The sequence below is a fragment of the Aspergillus tanneri genome (genome assembly GCF_003426965.1).
Source record: "Aspergillus tanneri strain NIH1004 chromosome Unknown AapTan_5_pilon_pilon_pilon, whole genome shotgun sequence".
NCBI classification, from domain to species: Eukaryota; Fungi; Ascomycota; class Eurotiomycetes; order Eurotiales; family Aspergillaceae; genus Aspergillus; species Aspergillus tanneri.
In genome coordinates, this window is record NW_022984632.1 from 2793800 (window position 1) to 2806342 (window position 12543).

Below are 12543 nucleotides of genomic sequence, written 5' to 3' on the forward strand. Positions count from 1 at the left end.
AAAAAAAAAAAAAGAAAAAGAAAAAAAAGCAAGAGCTGTAACCAAATGAGTTTTGTCGTAAACAATCATGATCGGCTTAAATTCTGTAATATACGGAGTAGATAGCTGGTGTGAAATTTGCTAAATCAAAGATGAGACGTGAGAATGTCATGCAATGGGTATAGAAGGTTCGACACGGGCGTTGTTAATCCAGTGCCATGCAAAATCAGATCGCTCTCGGCATGCTACCGCCCATAGCAACTCCGACCAGGCTTTGAGGTTCCCCGAACCCAGTCGTCCCCGTCTCCGGCAGCGAGACGGGACTTTGTGCATCCCGCTCACGTTTGATACGGAAGAAGGCGAGTTTGGCGAACCGGTTGAGCTGCGACCAGAAATGTCGACCCGCCGGGTGAGCGGCAATCCGCTCGAGAAGGTCGACGGTCGCTTCGCGGACAACATGGTCGGGGTGGAACATGCCCATGCTCAGGTAGAAGAGTCCTGCTTGGTTTTCGGGAGTGACGGTGAGAAGCTGACAGATACCCGCATAATCCTTAACCGCGTGAGCGAAGGAGACATAGATGGCCCCAGCCTCCTGGGGCGAGAGCTTCAGCGCCCGCAGTCGATCGTGGTGGTGGTGTAGGTCGGGTTTCTGGATTGGGCGCGCAGGGTAGTACATGGCAGCAATATCCTGGATAAACGAATAGTATGACCGCGTCGTCCGCCATCCTTCGATTCTCGACACGGAGGCCATCAACTCCCGCTGTTTGGAGCCCTCATCGGGCCATACGTACCCGTGTCCGCGCAGTGTGGTCGGATCGAGGGGATCGGCCTGCAAACCACTCGGGCTTTCAGGGGACAGTTCCTCATTGGGTCCGATGATGTACAGATTGGAGGCTCCATAAACTGTTTCCTCGAAAGCCGCCGCGACGCGGGCGAATTTGGTGATGTACGCACGCCATTTCGCTCGGATGGCATTTTCGCCGTATCGATTGGTGATACTGCGCTGCACGTCCTCAATGAACAGATTGTCACCCGTGGGGTCGGACTGTGAATTCGACCCGTGGTGATGATGGCCCCCCGCAGTTTGCTGCTGGAAATACAGCAGTCCTTCGGTGACCGGCGCAGGTTCAATATGACTGCTGATTTTCATCCGGCCGGTGGGGAGATCGCAGAGGAGGTCCCACCACTCGGGATGGTTCGCAAACGTGGGATTCGTCACCCCCGCAATGAACCCCGGGACTTTCAATAGGTCATCGATCTTCGTCAGATCGGTGTAGGGAAAGGCATGCCTCGTGAATCCGCGGAGGATTCCACCCGATGCGATGGCACAGGCGGCCAGCACCGCCTCCGCGACCTCCCCGGAGGGACGGTTGTGACCCAGGAAGATCACCCGTTTCTGGGTCAGCATGGCGTTCACGAGAACGATAATTGGATGGGTATAAATGCCGCTGGTGGTGAGATGTGGGTGGATAGGGAACGGCTGAGGGGTCGTGGTATGAGGGATGGAGAAAGTTTGGATGAGTTTGATGAGCGAGAAATCGCCAACGATCTCGGGCCAGATCACGGTTGGGACCTTGACTGGAATGGGGATGTCGCTATAGACGACTCGGGATTCATATTCATGGGTATCTCGGGGCAGCGTGTACCGAGGCGGTGCTGGTCTCTTGGGAGAGGGCGGAGAATCGAGGTCGTTCGGTGTCCCTTCGTCGGCCATCCGCTGTTGCACCATCTGCTCGAACTTTTCAATGAACATGTCTTTGGAATTACTCGATTGCAATATCTGTCGCTCTAGCAGGGATAGTTTAGGCATCAACGAAAGGTCCATGTCGTTCACGGCGTTGTAGAGCGACGCCAGAGTTTCTGGGTAAGGATTTTTGAAGTAGTCCTCCAGCGCCAGAAGGAGTAAAGGCTGTTAACAGATGGCGATAATCAGCTTCCCTGGGTTGGGCCTTGAAGTTCGTCCAATGGATATGGTATATATACCTTATATATATGAAGAAACGAATGGCGAGTACAGATCGCCATGGCCTTCACCACCGCCCCGCTGGATGGATCTTAGTCGTAGAGCACACCATGCGTGCGAGTCGGACACATACCGTTTCACTGTATTATCTTGCTTCGTATTTACAAGGTTGAGCACGTACATTAACGGCGGTCCTTCACCACCTTCTTCCTCGTCGCTGCTCTCCCCGTCTTCCTCGCTCGGCTCGTCGTTCTCCTCATCGGGAGTATCCGAACCACCATCCCCAGGCGACCGTTCTGCCTTCTTTTTCTTCTTTTTCTTTGTTCTACCGGTCATGGAGTCGTCGTCCTCATCGGCGCTGGTATCTTTATGGAGGAAGAAGATTGTCCAGTCCTGGCTGCGAACGTGGGTCTGATCCGGCAGCATCAATTCGGCTAACATACTCTCGTCACCACTGATGGGCGCGGGATACTGATGCTCCATGATCGGACCCCGGTCAATGTGAAAGGAAGCGACGAGGATATACTCGACATGGCGCTCGGGGGAATTGCGAGGATACTGCGACTTGTACCGTCGCCGTTTTGACGTCGGCACGCCAGCGACATGTTCTACGGAGGGACGACGCACGGATGTGCGGGAATCACTCGGGGTCCGGGCGTGGGAGAAGGACGGCGATGGGGATAATCGGGGTAAGCCGTTTGTTTTGGAGAACGAAATAGCAGCAGTATCGTCTGAAGGTCGGTATGGGAGGGTGAGGCTGCTCATCTTCTCTTTGGGAGGAGCGAGGGGTTAAGGGGAAAAAAAAAAAAAAAGATCGGAAAAGAATGCGAGGCAATTCACTAGGGGAGGAGAGCTCGTGGTAGGCGGAGACAAGATGATGAGAGGAACGAGCACAATCGGTACCGCATAGTCAATCAGCAGGTAACCGAGGGATCAGTCTGATTGGAAGCAGCAATCAATCAATCAATCAAAATGGATTGACCATGTCTCAACAGAGAGGGTCCGGTGGACGAGACGGGGTCAGAGCAACGGCATTGTGGAGGGAAATGAATGGGAGGTAAGGCGATGGTTGATCGACAGGGTTTCGATTCAGGGGAAAAAGAAAGGGGAATGGAACTGAAGCCTCTTGGAGAAAGAGAGAGAGAAGCACCGACAATCTCCACAGCGGGGAAATTCAATCGGCGGAAGCACCAGAAGTCAGTCATCCTGTCATTGTCATCTTTGACTCCTGTGACTTCACTAGTCTGTCGGTAGTTTCTGGAGATCGAATGACCGATTTCGACAGACTCCAGTTGATCTTTTTCTTGGTTTGTTTGAGTACAGTTTGTTTCTCTTGAATCTCTCCGTGTGCTGACTCAGCTTCTCTCTCTCTCTTCTCTCTCTGTGGGTGTGTTCCTAGGAACAGATCAGCCATTATCATGGAGAGTATCATGAACAAGACTTACCTTACAGACCTGGCTTATTGAATTCAAGTCCATCTGTCTTCTCTTCTCATCTAGAATCTCATCTAGAATATCCAGAATATCTACCAAGTAGAATACAATATATGAACACGTGCACTCCGGGCCGACTTCCCGCCGAGTTTTGTTTGTTTGCCCGCTTATCCCAGAACGGAAACATGTATACTAATTGGAACTGAATATCCTATATGTGCAGAGGATAAGATTCATCTATTCAATCAGCCTCTTCGACTCTGGCTGATGCGTATGCTTCCTTGCGCCCTGCATCCTTTCTTCGACATCTTCTACAATCATGGTCCGTGTTGTGGCCTTACCTTCCACATTTCCTTGCTCACCATATCATATCACCGCTTCTAGGTCACTCCCAGTAATGCTCCGTTTCGACCCTCTCCATTATCCTTCGGTTCGCCTCGAGCTTCTCCCTTTCGTCGACCTTCTACTCCCAATTCGCCCCCCTCGCAGGCTCGTCCAGCTACCCCCGGCAGCTCACCCGGTCGATACACCCCTGTCCAGTCTCCCAGCAAACTCCATCAATCCTATACCGTCGAAGACGAACATGTCTCGCCCCAGAATAGAGACCCAATTCCTCAACCACAGTTTTCGCGAGAACTCCCTCCGTCGCCGACCAAAGGAGCGAACTCGACCGACTCTTCCCTGCTCATCGAAACCAAGACTACCAACATGATGGCCGCATCGTCCGATGCGGCGGCCAAATTAACCCCGGCGCAGTTACGGGAGATCCGAGAGGCATTCCAGGTGCTGGACCGGGACAATGATGGCTCAGTCAATAGGGACGATGTGGCGGATGTGCTCGTGAACGTCGGTACGGGGGAAACTTCTGGCCCGGTATACAATGAGGGTAGCTAATACTAGTCCTTTCGTCTAGGTCAGGATGCTTCGATGACATCCCAATTTTTTCCCACGGGAGGTCCACAGTCCATCAACTTTCCTACATTCTTAAATATCCTCTCCAGTCTACTCGCCCCGCTCTCGTCACGGCAGGAACTGATGAACGGATTGGCGGCGTTTGACGAAGATGACAGTGGCCAGATCGACGTCGAGGAACTACGAGACGCTCTACTTCATACGGTGCCGGAAGAAGGGGAGTCTCCATTGACGGAGCGAGAGATCAACGACGTTCTCAGTGGGTTCACCGGACGGCGAGTGTTTGGGGGGAAGAAGACGGGAGGAGGACAGCGCGGCGAGGTTTTTCGATACTCGGACTTTGTTGACGCCATCGTGGGAGGGACGGAGAAACGAGAGATCTGAGATGATTGAAGCCACAGGATGTACTGTGTAAGGACGAATAATGAATCATGATTAGTAGGTTAACTATACTGTACGGAGTAGTCAGTGTGTACTTGTAGATATAGTTGAGTTATATTAGTGCATTCTGTTTCAGCTTGGCGGGACCCTCCATTGGCGCTATTGAATGCGAAGTCCCAGCCATAACCATAGCAACTGCACTCTCTCCCAGCATTCTCGTCTCTAATGCCAGATTAAATTAACCCGGCATTCATTGTCTGCAGCGCGTCGCGTGTCCCCGCATTTTCCTCTTGGTTTGACCAAAAAGAGAAAAGAATCAAAAAAAAAAAAAAAAGTCTGACGGAACAGAAGTGAACAACACCGACTACCGAGAGGGTGAGAAAGAAAGAGAAAAAGAAAATATTTCCTTCAGATTCTAATGAACCCCCCTCTTGGTTCTTGTTGACCCATTCTATCGAACCAAGAAGATGGTTGGAATCTGTGACCTCCAGCAGGTGTAAATCTCGACCGACCGACATCATCCTCATCATCCTCATCTTCATAATCATCGCCATCATGCCCCCCTCATCGTTCCCTCACCAACCCACGCAGGCTCAACTGAACCTCGCGGCTTTGGCGGGGTCGTCATCGCCGCGGACGATACGAAGTCTCCGGAAGATCCAGTCTCATCAGATCCTCTCATCGAAACCTTCCATGTCGGGGCTCCCATCTCAACCATCGACCGCGCGCTCCTCTGCCGGTCCAGACGAACTGTCCCAACCCCAGGCTCAGCTTGACTCTCCAGTCCGACTACGGATGCATCGTCGAACCAGATCGAACAGCGATGCCAGTTCTCGAGACCCTCCTGCCATAGCTACCCAACGACGACCAGGGAGGAAAACCGGATCCGGATTCGGCATTAAGAGATCGGTGTTGGAGTCGTTGTTGCGAGATGGCCCGCAGCAGGGGAATATCCAGGAAGGGCTGCAGGAACTAAGGTACTTGATCTTATCAACTAGAGTCGAAGCAGATGCTGATGGCATGGTATGTTCTCTCTTCCTCTTTCCCCCTCTTCCACTTCCATAAACTAACGACCCATGTCTTATAGTCAACGTATCGAGTCTACTTGTGGCTGGTTCTTCTTGATATCCCTCCCGTTTCGACCGACGAATACCTCTCCCTCATCCATCAGGGTCGTTCCCCAGCCTATACCAAGATCCGCAACGATACCTTCCGCACAATGGCCACCGACCCGCTCTTCAAACGGCGCGTCACCGAAGCCAGTCTAATCCGACTTCTCAACGCAGTGGCATGGAAACTACATGATGCGAAGAACCGAACCCGACTCAAGCCCCGACCGTCGCTGTCATCGCGACGACGAGAGATGGAGCAGCTCATCAACACCCCCCCAAGCATAATGGAAGAGCCCGACCCGAGACAGTCCACGCCCAGCACCACCGGCAGCTACATCACCACCGACTCCGCCATCTACGTGCAAGGGATGAACGTGCTGTGCGCACCCTTCCTCTACGCCGCCCGCAGCGAAGTCGAGGCCTTTGCCCTGTTCCATTCGTTCATCACACGCGAATGTCCGGGCTATATCCGGGGGGCCATGGACGGCGTCCATCGCGGTCTCCGACTGGTCGACCGATGTCTCGAGATCGTCGAGCCCAAACTCGCTGCCTATCTATTCTCCAAAGGCCTGCAGGCAGAACTCTACGCCTTCCCATCCGTCCTGACTTTATGTGCCTGTACACCTCCTTTACCGGAGGTACTGCATCTCTGGGACTTTCTCTTTGCCTACGGGCCTCATTTGAATATCCTCTGTATTGTTGCCCAACTCATTCGGATGAGGGACACTCTTCTCGAAAGTCCTAGGTATGTTCCCCCATCTTAGCCTTTTCTTATCTTTTTTTCTCCACTTTTTCATTTCATTTCCTCCCTAGCAACACAGCCAAGCACAGGACAGGCAATCGGCTGTCTTACATCAAACCTATCAATCGGACCTATCTAATGATATATTTTCCCAGTCCGAACAAAATCCTCCGATCCTTCCCCCCCTTGGACGCCAAAGAGATAATCGCCTTAACCGTGCTGATCGTTCGAAAGATCCCCGAACCAGTCTATGCCGAACTAATCGAGCATGCCAAATAGTTCGTCTGTTTTCCCTAAATCAAATCAAACGAAACTGAAATAAAGTTTCACATGTATGATGTATGTATGCATGCAGAGGACTGCTTTTCTATTCTTTCCTTTCTTTCTGTCTTTTTTTATTATTTTATATTTTTTTTTATCTATGATGGTTATTCTAATGTGGCGGGCTTTATGATGTACCATGTTTTGCTGTATTATTGATTGATGAACAACATGATGAGACTTGGAGGGAAAGAAAGGGAACGAAAGGAAAGGAAAGTCATTGGGCTGTCCTATTATATTGTATTGAATTGTATGGATATGGGTATTCATAGGTAGATGATTGATGAATTGAATGATGATGCATAATACCTTTTATTCTACTATCTACTATCTATCAATAGTAGTATAGTTCATACTTAGTCTTTTTTTTTTTTTTTTAACTAAGTATTAAAAAAGTGTCTTTGCTCGGCCTCGGCCTCTATTTTTGGGGTTTGTCTTCTTTCTAGACGCCTTCCATCCATTGCTCCAGAAGAAAGCAAATATAGAAATAAAGTAAGAGAGGCTAAGCTGGAAATTATCAAACAAAAACATCGCTTTTAGTAACAGATCAATCAATATACCTCCATTTACTCACCCACAGAGTACATAGAAAGAGAGAGGAGGGGGTCAAGTCGCAACTACTCGCCTCCCTATTCCTGACCCATTCACCACCAACGGTTGACACCGATCTACCTGGGTAGGAGCGGATTCTCGCCTCGCTCCTGCGGCGGACAGCTTCATCTCCGCTCCGCTGGACTCCGGTGCAACGATCCCAGGGCTGGACTCGGGGAGCGACGTCGGCCCCTGAGCTAAACTATACCGCACATGGATGCTGCGATCGATCTTCACGCGGATCTTGGCGCCCATGAAGATAGCATTGTTGCACATGGTGACGGCGCGTTTGGCCTCCTCGGTCTGGTGAAACGTCACTCGCGCAAAGCCCTTGCAGCAACCCGTCTCGGCGTCCAGGGGCATCTCGGTTTGCTCGATGGAGCTGGTGGTGACATTAGTGCCGATGGACTGCTGCAGGAAAGTTTCGAGATCTGTTGGCGTGGTGCTGGCGCTGAGGTTCTGGATGAAGATCGTTCGACGCGTCATCGGACGAGTGTAGCTGGAGATAGATTTTCGAGGTCGGTGGTGAGGGTGACTGTTGTTAGTGGTGGCGCTGCTGCTGCTGTCCATGTGCATGGTGTTGATAGTTGTGTCGTGGAGGGGGTGCGCCATTGGGGATATGGGATACGCTGGGAAAAATGCGAAAGCGAGATTAGGATCACAGAAGGATGGCCGCAGACCCGGAGAGTGAGACATGGCGGGAATGGGTTGGCAAAGGGGATCGGTAAAGATAGGCAGGAAGGGCTGAAGGGGAACCGCCATCGGGCTCATCATTGGCGCGGTATACTCAGGCCCCTGATATGTCGGCCTGGATAGAGAAACGCCGTTGGGTTAGGATTTGGAGTGCATCCATGTCATATACATCTCAGGCGGACTTACTCCGGAGACAGGGGAGAGGTAGGTACTGCCAGACTCGTGGTGACTCGGGGAGGAGTCGAGTATCCGGCCACATAGTTCATGCAGGTTGGGCTCTTGGTCGGTCCGGCGATCGGGCGTGTGGGAGAACTGGTGCGAGCCAGCGTGACAACCAGACTCTGGCCCTCCCAGCCGTGGGTGGATAATCTGTCTGGAAAAGAGCACGCACCGCGTCAGCGCATCTTCTGGAGAAGAGTCGTGGGTTTTTATTTTTATTTTTCTGCGCGGTATTCATTTACGCACGGTAGGTTCGCCATGCTTCGTCTTCATTCTTCACGATGATCTGGCCCAGTCCTGTAGGGAATCCACGGTTGTCGTCATAAACCACAGCTTGTCGGATATGAAGCGCAGTCTGCCGGACCAGGTCCTTGAGCTCTTGCCAGCGACAGTGGGCTGGAATCTGTTTTCTCAGTAAGACATGATCTCGTGAGATGATGAGGGTTAAAGAAACAGTGCTTACCCCTTGGAGGAAGAGGACGAATTCCTCCTCAGACCCTCGAGGCCTCGTCGCTCTTGCTTTCTGGGGGGAGGGCATGGTGCTCAACGTAGCGGTCAGCTACGGAAAGAGAACCCGTGCCAGCTGAGGTCAAGAGGGTGACTGTTGTGTAGTGCAGGTTTGGGGAGATATCACAGCCTGAGAACGACCGCTACAGACTGATTTGTTGTCACCGGAGGTAGAAGAGCACTGTCGATGACTTTCATGTAAAGACACCTGGTGAAAATAAATCAAATGATAAATTAAAAAAAATAGATCAGAGACTAGAATAGATAGAGAGGGAAATAGTAAGCCCACGTCTGGCCAGCAAACCCATATCAGTTAGTCGACCAGTCAAACACTCATCTACCGATTGAGTCTTGCCTCACCTTGACTCTCGAGACGGTCGCAAGATTGAGAAATGTTGTCTCATGCACCACGGTATACCCGATGGCACATTCACCGAGGAGGGGGGCACTTGAATAAAAAGAAAGAAAATAATAAATCGCTCGCCCCTTGAAAGGCACCGACGGGGAAAGATGGGATTAGTATAGCGACAAAAATAATAAAACTCAAGTTCGATGCGAGTTTCGGTGTTCTGCTGTCTACTTCCAAGTCCCACCGATGAAGTGAAGTTGGGAGAAGAATCGTCGCAGAAGTAAATAACAGTGCAACGAGGGCAACAGCCAAGCGACAGCAGCCACAGGTGCAGTTCAGGCAGCGAGAACAAACTAGACTAGAGACGACTAGATAGGATTCTGATGCTAAGATGTGTCAATTCGCCTCCAGTCTAGCGGACGTGATCAGGGTAGATACGCGACAGACAGCCTGATATGTCATGCATCAAGATACTGGAAGGGAACTTGAGATAGTTGAAGGGGACAGAATACAAAAAAAAAAAAAAAAAATAGAAATAAAAAAACGCAGCCGAGTCGATGGTGCAGGAGTGTGACCATTCATTTTCATTTTCAAATTTTTTTTTTCTTTTCTTTTTCGTGTGTTGGAGTTATTGTTTTTTCCTTTCGTATTCTTTAGGCCATGGCGTCGAGGAGAACGACAGATCAGAATGAAGGTTCGACCCAGCCAGCCAGCCTGAAGACGGACAGAATCCCCAGAAATTGACAGAAATTGACAGAAACAGACAGTCACAGACAGTCACAGACAGTCACAGCCCTCGAGTACGTACCTCTTAGCACATTCGGGGTTACACCGCCAGATCTCAGGGCAGCCACAGCAGAGGACAGAGGGAAGAAGAGCTGGCAGCAGCTCCGATACTGAGTGGAGTATCAGCCCTGCGTTGTTCCTGTGGTATCACGGCTGCATTTCCGAAGAGCATTGCATCGAGGTGGGAGTACATAGGCAATGGTGGGCATTAGTCTCAGTCAAGATCTTTGCATTCCGATGGATCTCATTGATGGCGGTGATGATGATTGGAGGAGATGCGAGCAGTCACGTCGCAAGACCCAGTGGGTCTTTGCTTATTTTTCCAAAGCAAAGAGAGGCGACCGACGAGGCGATGCACCAAATCCAGAAGTACGAAGTAAGTAGCCACTCAGCCTTGGATTCCCTGGACGCACTTCAGGAACAGCATCAGAGATAGGACAGGGAATCTACTATCATCCTGGAGGAAGGGGAGAAGAAGAAAAGGAAAAAAAGAAAAGAAAAAAAAGGAAAGAAAAAGAAAGGAAGAAAAAAGATGACCTCTTCCGATATCCTGTTTCGGACGATCCTGGCATCATGCAGGTGAGCTGTCAACAAATGAGACTGCAGGGACGAATGGATAAATGATTGACTGATGCTCCTCAGGGTCACCGCTAGTACTAGCCGATCCAGCCAGAGTAAGTTGCACAGCAGGACCTCCCTCTTATCCACAGCACGAACCCCTTGATGTGATCGGATCTCATAGCCGTCAGGAAGGAAGATGTAGGAGGAGAGATGTCGGCGAAACTAAAACTTCGATAGTCCCGTGGCTCCGGGAGGATCACCCGCTAGTTAGTTGGATGTCAGGACTCTTAAGGGCCTTGCTCTTCCAAGGATGATCCCAAGCACCCAAATTCGTCGAGTCCTGTCAGCAGTTTTCTTTTTCCTTTTGTTTTAATTCTTTATATATTGTTCAGGATAAATCCATCGACAGAAGTTGTATCACAATCAACCCAGTCGGAAGAATTTCCCGGGTTACATTCATGGGCTGCATTCGTGCAGCGACAAGGGACTACTGGTCAGACACCAATCCAGCCATCAGTATTATACCTTGGTAGGTGTCGGAGAATGTCTGGATCATGATCGCTATCATCATATCCTTGACGGACATGGCATGGACGTGCAGCGAGTCTTTCCTTATCTCGCTGATGACGAATAGATCATCCACACAACTATTCTAGTGTTAGTTCAAACAAGATCAGCCTAGACTACCAACCTCCTCGTCCGCATCAGAGCCAAGGATACCAGCAATAAAAATATTCATCAACGAGAACGTCGCGCTTTGTTTTTCAAACCCAATATTGTATGGTCCAAGCCCAACCATGTGGAGTTCCAAGCTCAACTGAAACATACCAATCTACCCACCTACTTCTGGCTGACCCACCGATCAGCCTTCATAAAGGGGCTGGCTGGTGTGGCCGCCAGGTGGCTTTCTTCGTTCGTATCTGACTACGGAGTACTCCGTAGAACAAGATACTTCAAGAACGAGGGCGAGAGCGCGTCCGGAGAATATCAATTGCCTATACAATGTACTGTACATACCTGTAAGGAACCGATAGGCAGACTGACATCGACAGACACCTTACACACTACGAAAGTACTCCGTACCTGTAGTATTGCTAGATAGTACTCCGTAATTTGTAGATACTCCGCTTGTCTCAGGGGTAGGACTTCAATACACAATGCTCCACACTCTTTCTTGCACGTTACGCATGGTGGCACAAGAGCCGGGAAGTCTGTCCACATGGAAATTCTGTATCCTAACCTGGTTTGTAAGTTGTCTAACGAAGTCTGGATTTTCTGATTTAGACTAGTCAACTAGGCCCAACTGGTGGATGTAAATCATCTTCTGGAGTTTTCTTGCGTTCTTGGGCTAGGTTGTGGCTTGGACGGGGGTCCATCCTCGCTTGCGTTGCTAGCGGTCAGATTTAAGGCTCATCCTAACTACCAGGAAGTATTATTAGACTAGGTGTTGTTTACTGATCGATTCTGTGACGGTAATTATATTTAAATAAGCCTGAAAGAGGGGAGTAGGTAGGTACTCTCTACAAATACAATAATCCTAAGAAGGATATCTACTCTCAGCCACGTATGTACTGTAAACTCGGGAACACTTGCCGTGAGATGATGCACATGGCAAAAAAGTGTCAATACATGCCGAGCCGGTATTAAACTTCCTTTTACTCCGATCTGGCAAACATGTGGTGGCTATCTACCGATGTTGGCGGATGTGGTCGATCATCAGGGGGGATCCTGGGCTTATCCTGAAAGGCAGTAGCCTTCCCTGAGGTAGGAGAGTATTTGTGTTAAATCCGGTTTGGTCTCTATGCTTACAGGGTGTCCCTCGGGAGCGAGACTAAATCAAGGTAAGGTACGATGGGAGTTAAGATACGATGTATGCGATCTCTGTTTGGATGTCATGGATACTATTGTCGACAGCGTATGCTTAGATCAATAAAACAAAACACAACTATGGACAATGCCAAACTCTATCGCTGCCAGTGTCGCTGATGCTTTAA

The 12543-nt window shown here is 50.2% G+C and overlaps 4 protein-coding genes across 4 annotated transcripts; 2 read left to right on the forward strand and 2 right to left on the reverse strand.

Moving 5' to 3' along the window:
* Positions 1 to 205: 205 nt before the first annotated feature.
* On the reverse strand, positions 206 to 2707 carry ATNIH1004_010327 (AFI1/MesA family protein; the record flags this gene model as incomplete). Its single annotated transcript, XM_033574902.1, has 3 exons — positions 206 to 1888; positions 1963 to 2023; positions 2076 to 2707. The coding sequence occupies 3 exons, from the start codon at positions 2705 to 2707 to the stop codon at positions 206 to 208; spliced, it is 2376 nt and encodes a 791-aa protein (XP_033422920.1).
* A 987-nt stretch (positions 2708 to 3694) lies between these two features.
* ATNIH1004_010328 (putative calmodulin) lies at positions 3695 to 4671 on the forward strand (the record flags this gene model as incomplete). Its single annotated transcript, XM_033574903.1, has 3 exons — positions 3695 to 3697; positions 3760 to 4225; positions 4289 to 4671. 3 exons carry the CDS (start codon positions 3695 to 3697, stop codon positions 4669 to 4671), a joined length of 852 nt encoding a protein of 283 aa, XP_033422921.1.
* Positions 4672 to 5223: 552 nt separating this feature from the next.
* Positions 5224 to 6801, forward strand: ATNIH1004_010329 (TBC domain-containing protein; the record flags this gene model as incomplete). Its single annotated transcript, XM_033574904.1, has 3 exons — positions 5224 to 5691; positions 5756 to 6525; positions 6678 to 6801. The coding sequence occupies 3 exons, from the start codon at positions 5224 to 5226 to the stop codon at positions 6799 to 6801; spliced, it is 1362 nt and encodes a 453-aa protein (XP_033422922.1).
* Positions 6802 to 7449: 648 nt separating this feature from the next.
* On the reverse strand, positions 7450 to 8884 carry ATNIH1004_010330 (RNA-binding protein; the record flags this gene model as incomplete). The annotated part of the gene is made up of 4 exons (XM_033574905.1): positions 7450 to 8242; positions 8314 to 8500; positions 8593 to 8749; positions 8810 to 8884. The coding sequence occupies 4 exons, from the start codon at positions 8882 to 8884 to the stop codon at positions 7450 to 7452; spliced, it is 1212 nt and encodes a 403-aa protein (XP_033422923.1).
* Positions 8885 to 12543: the final 3659 nt, after the last annotated feature.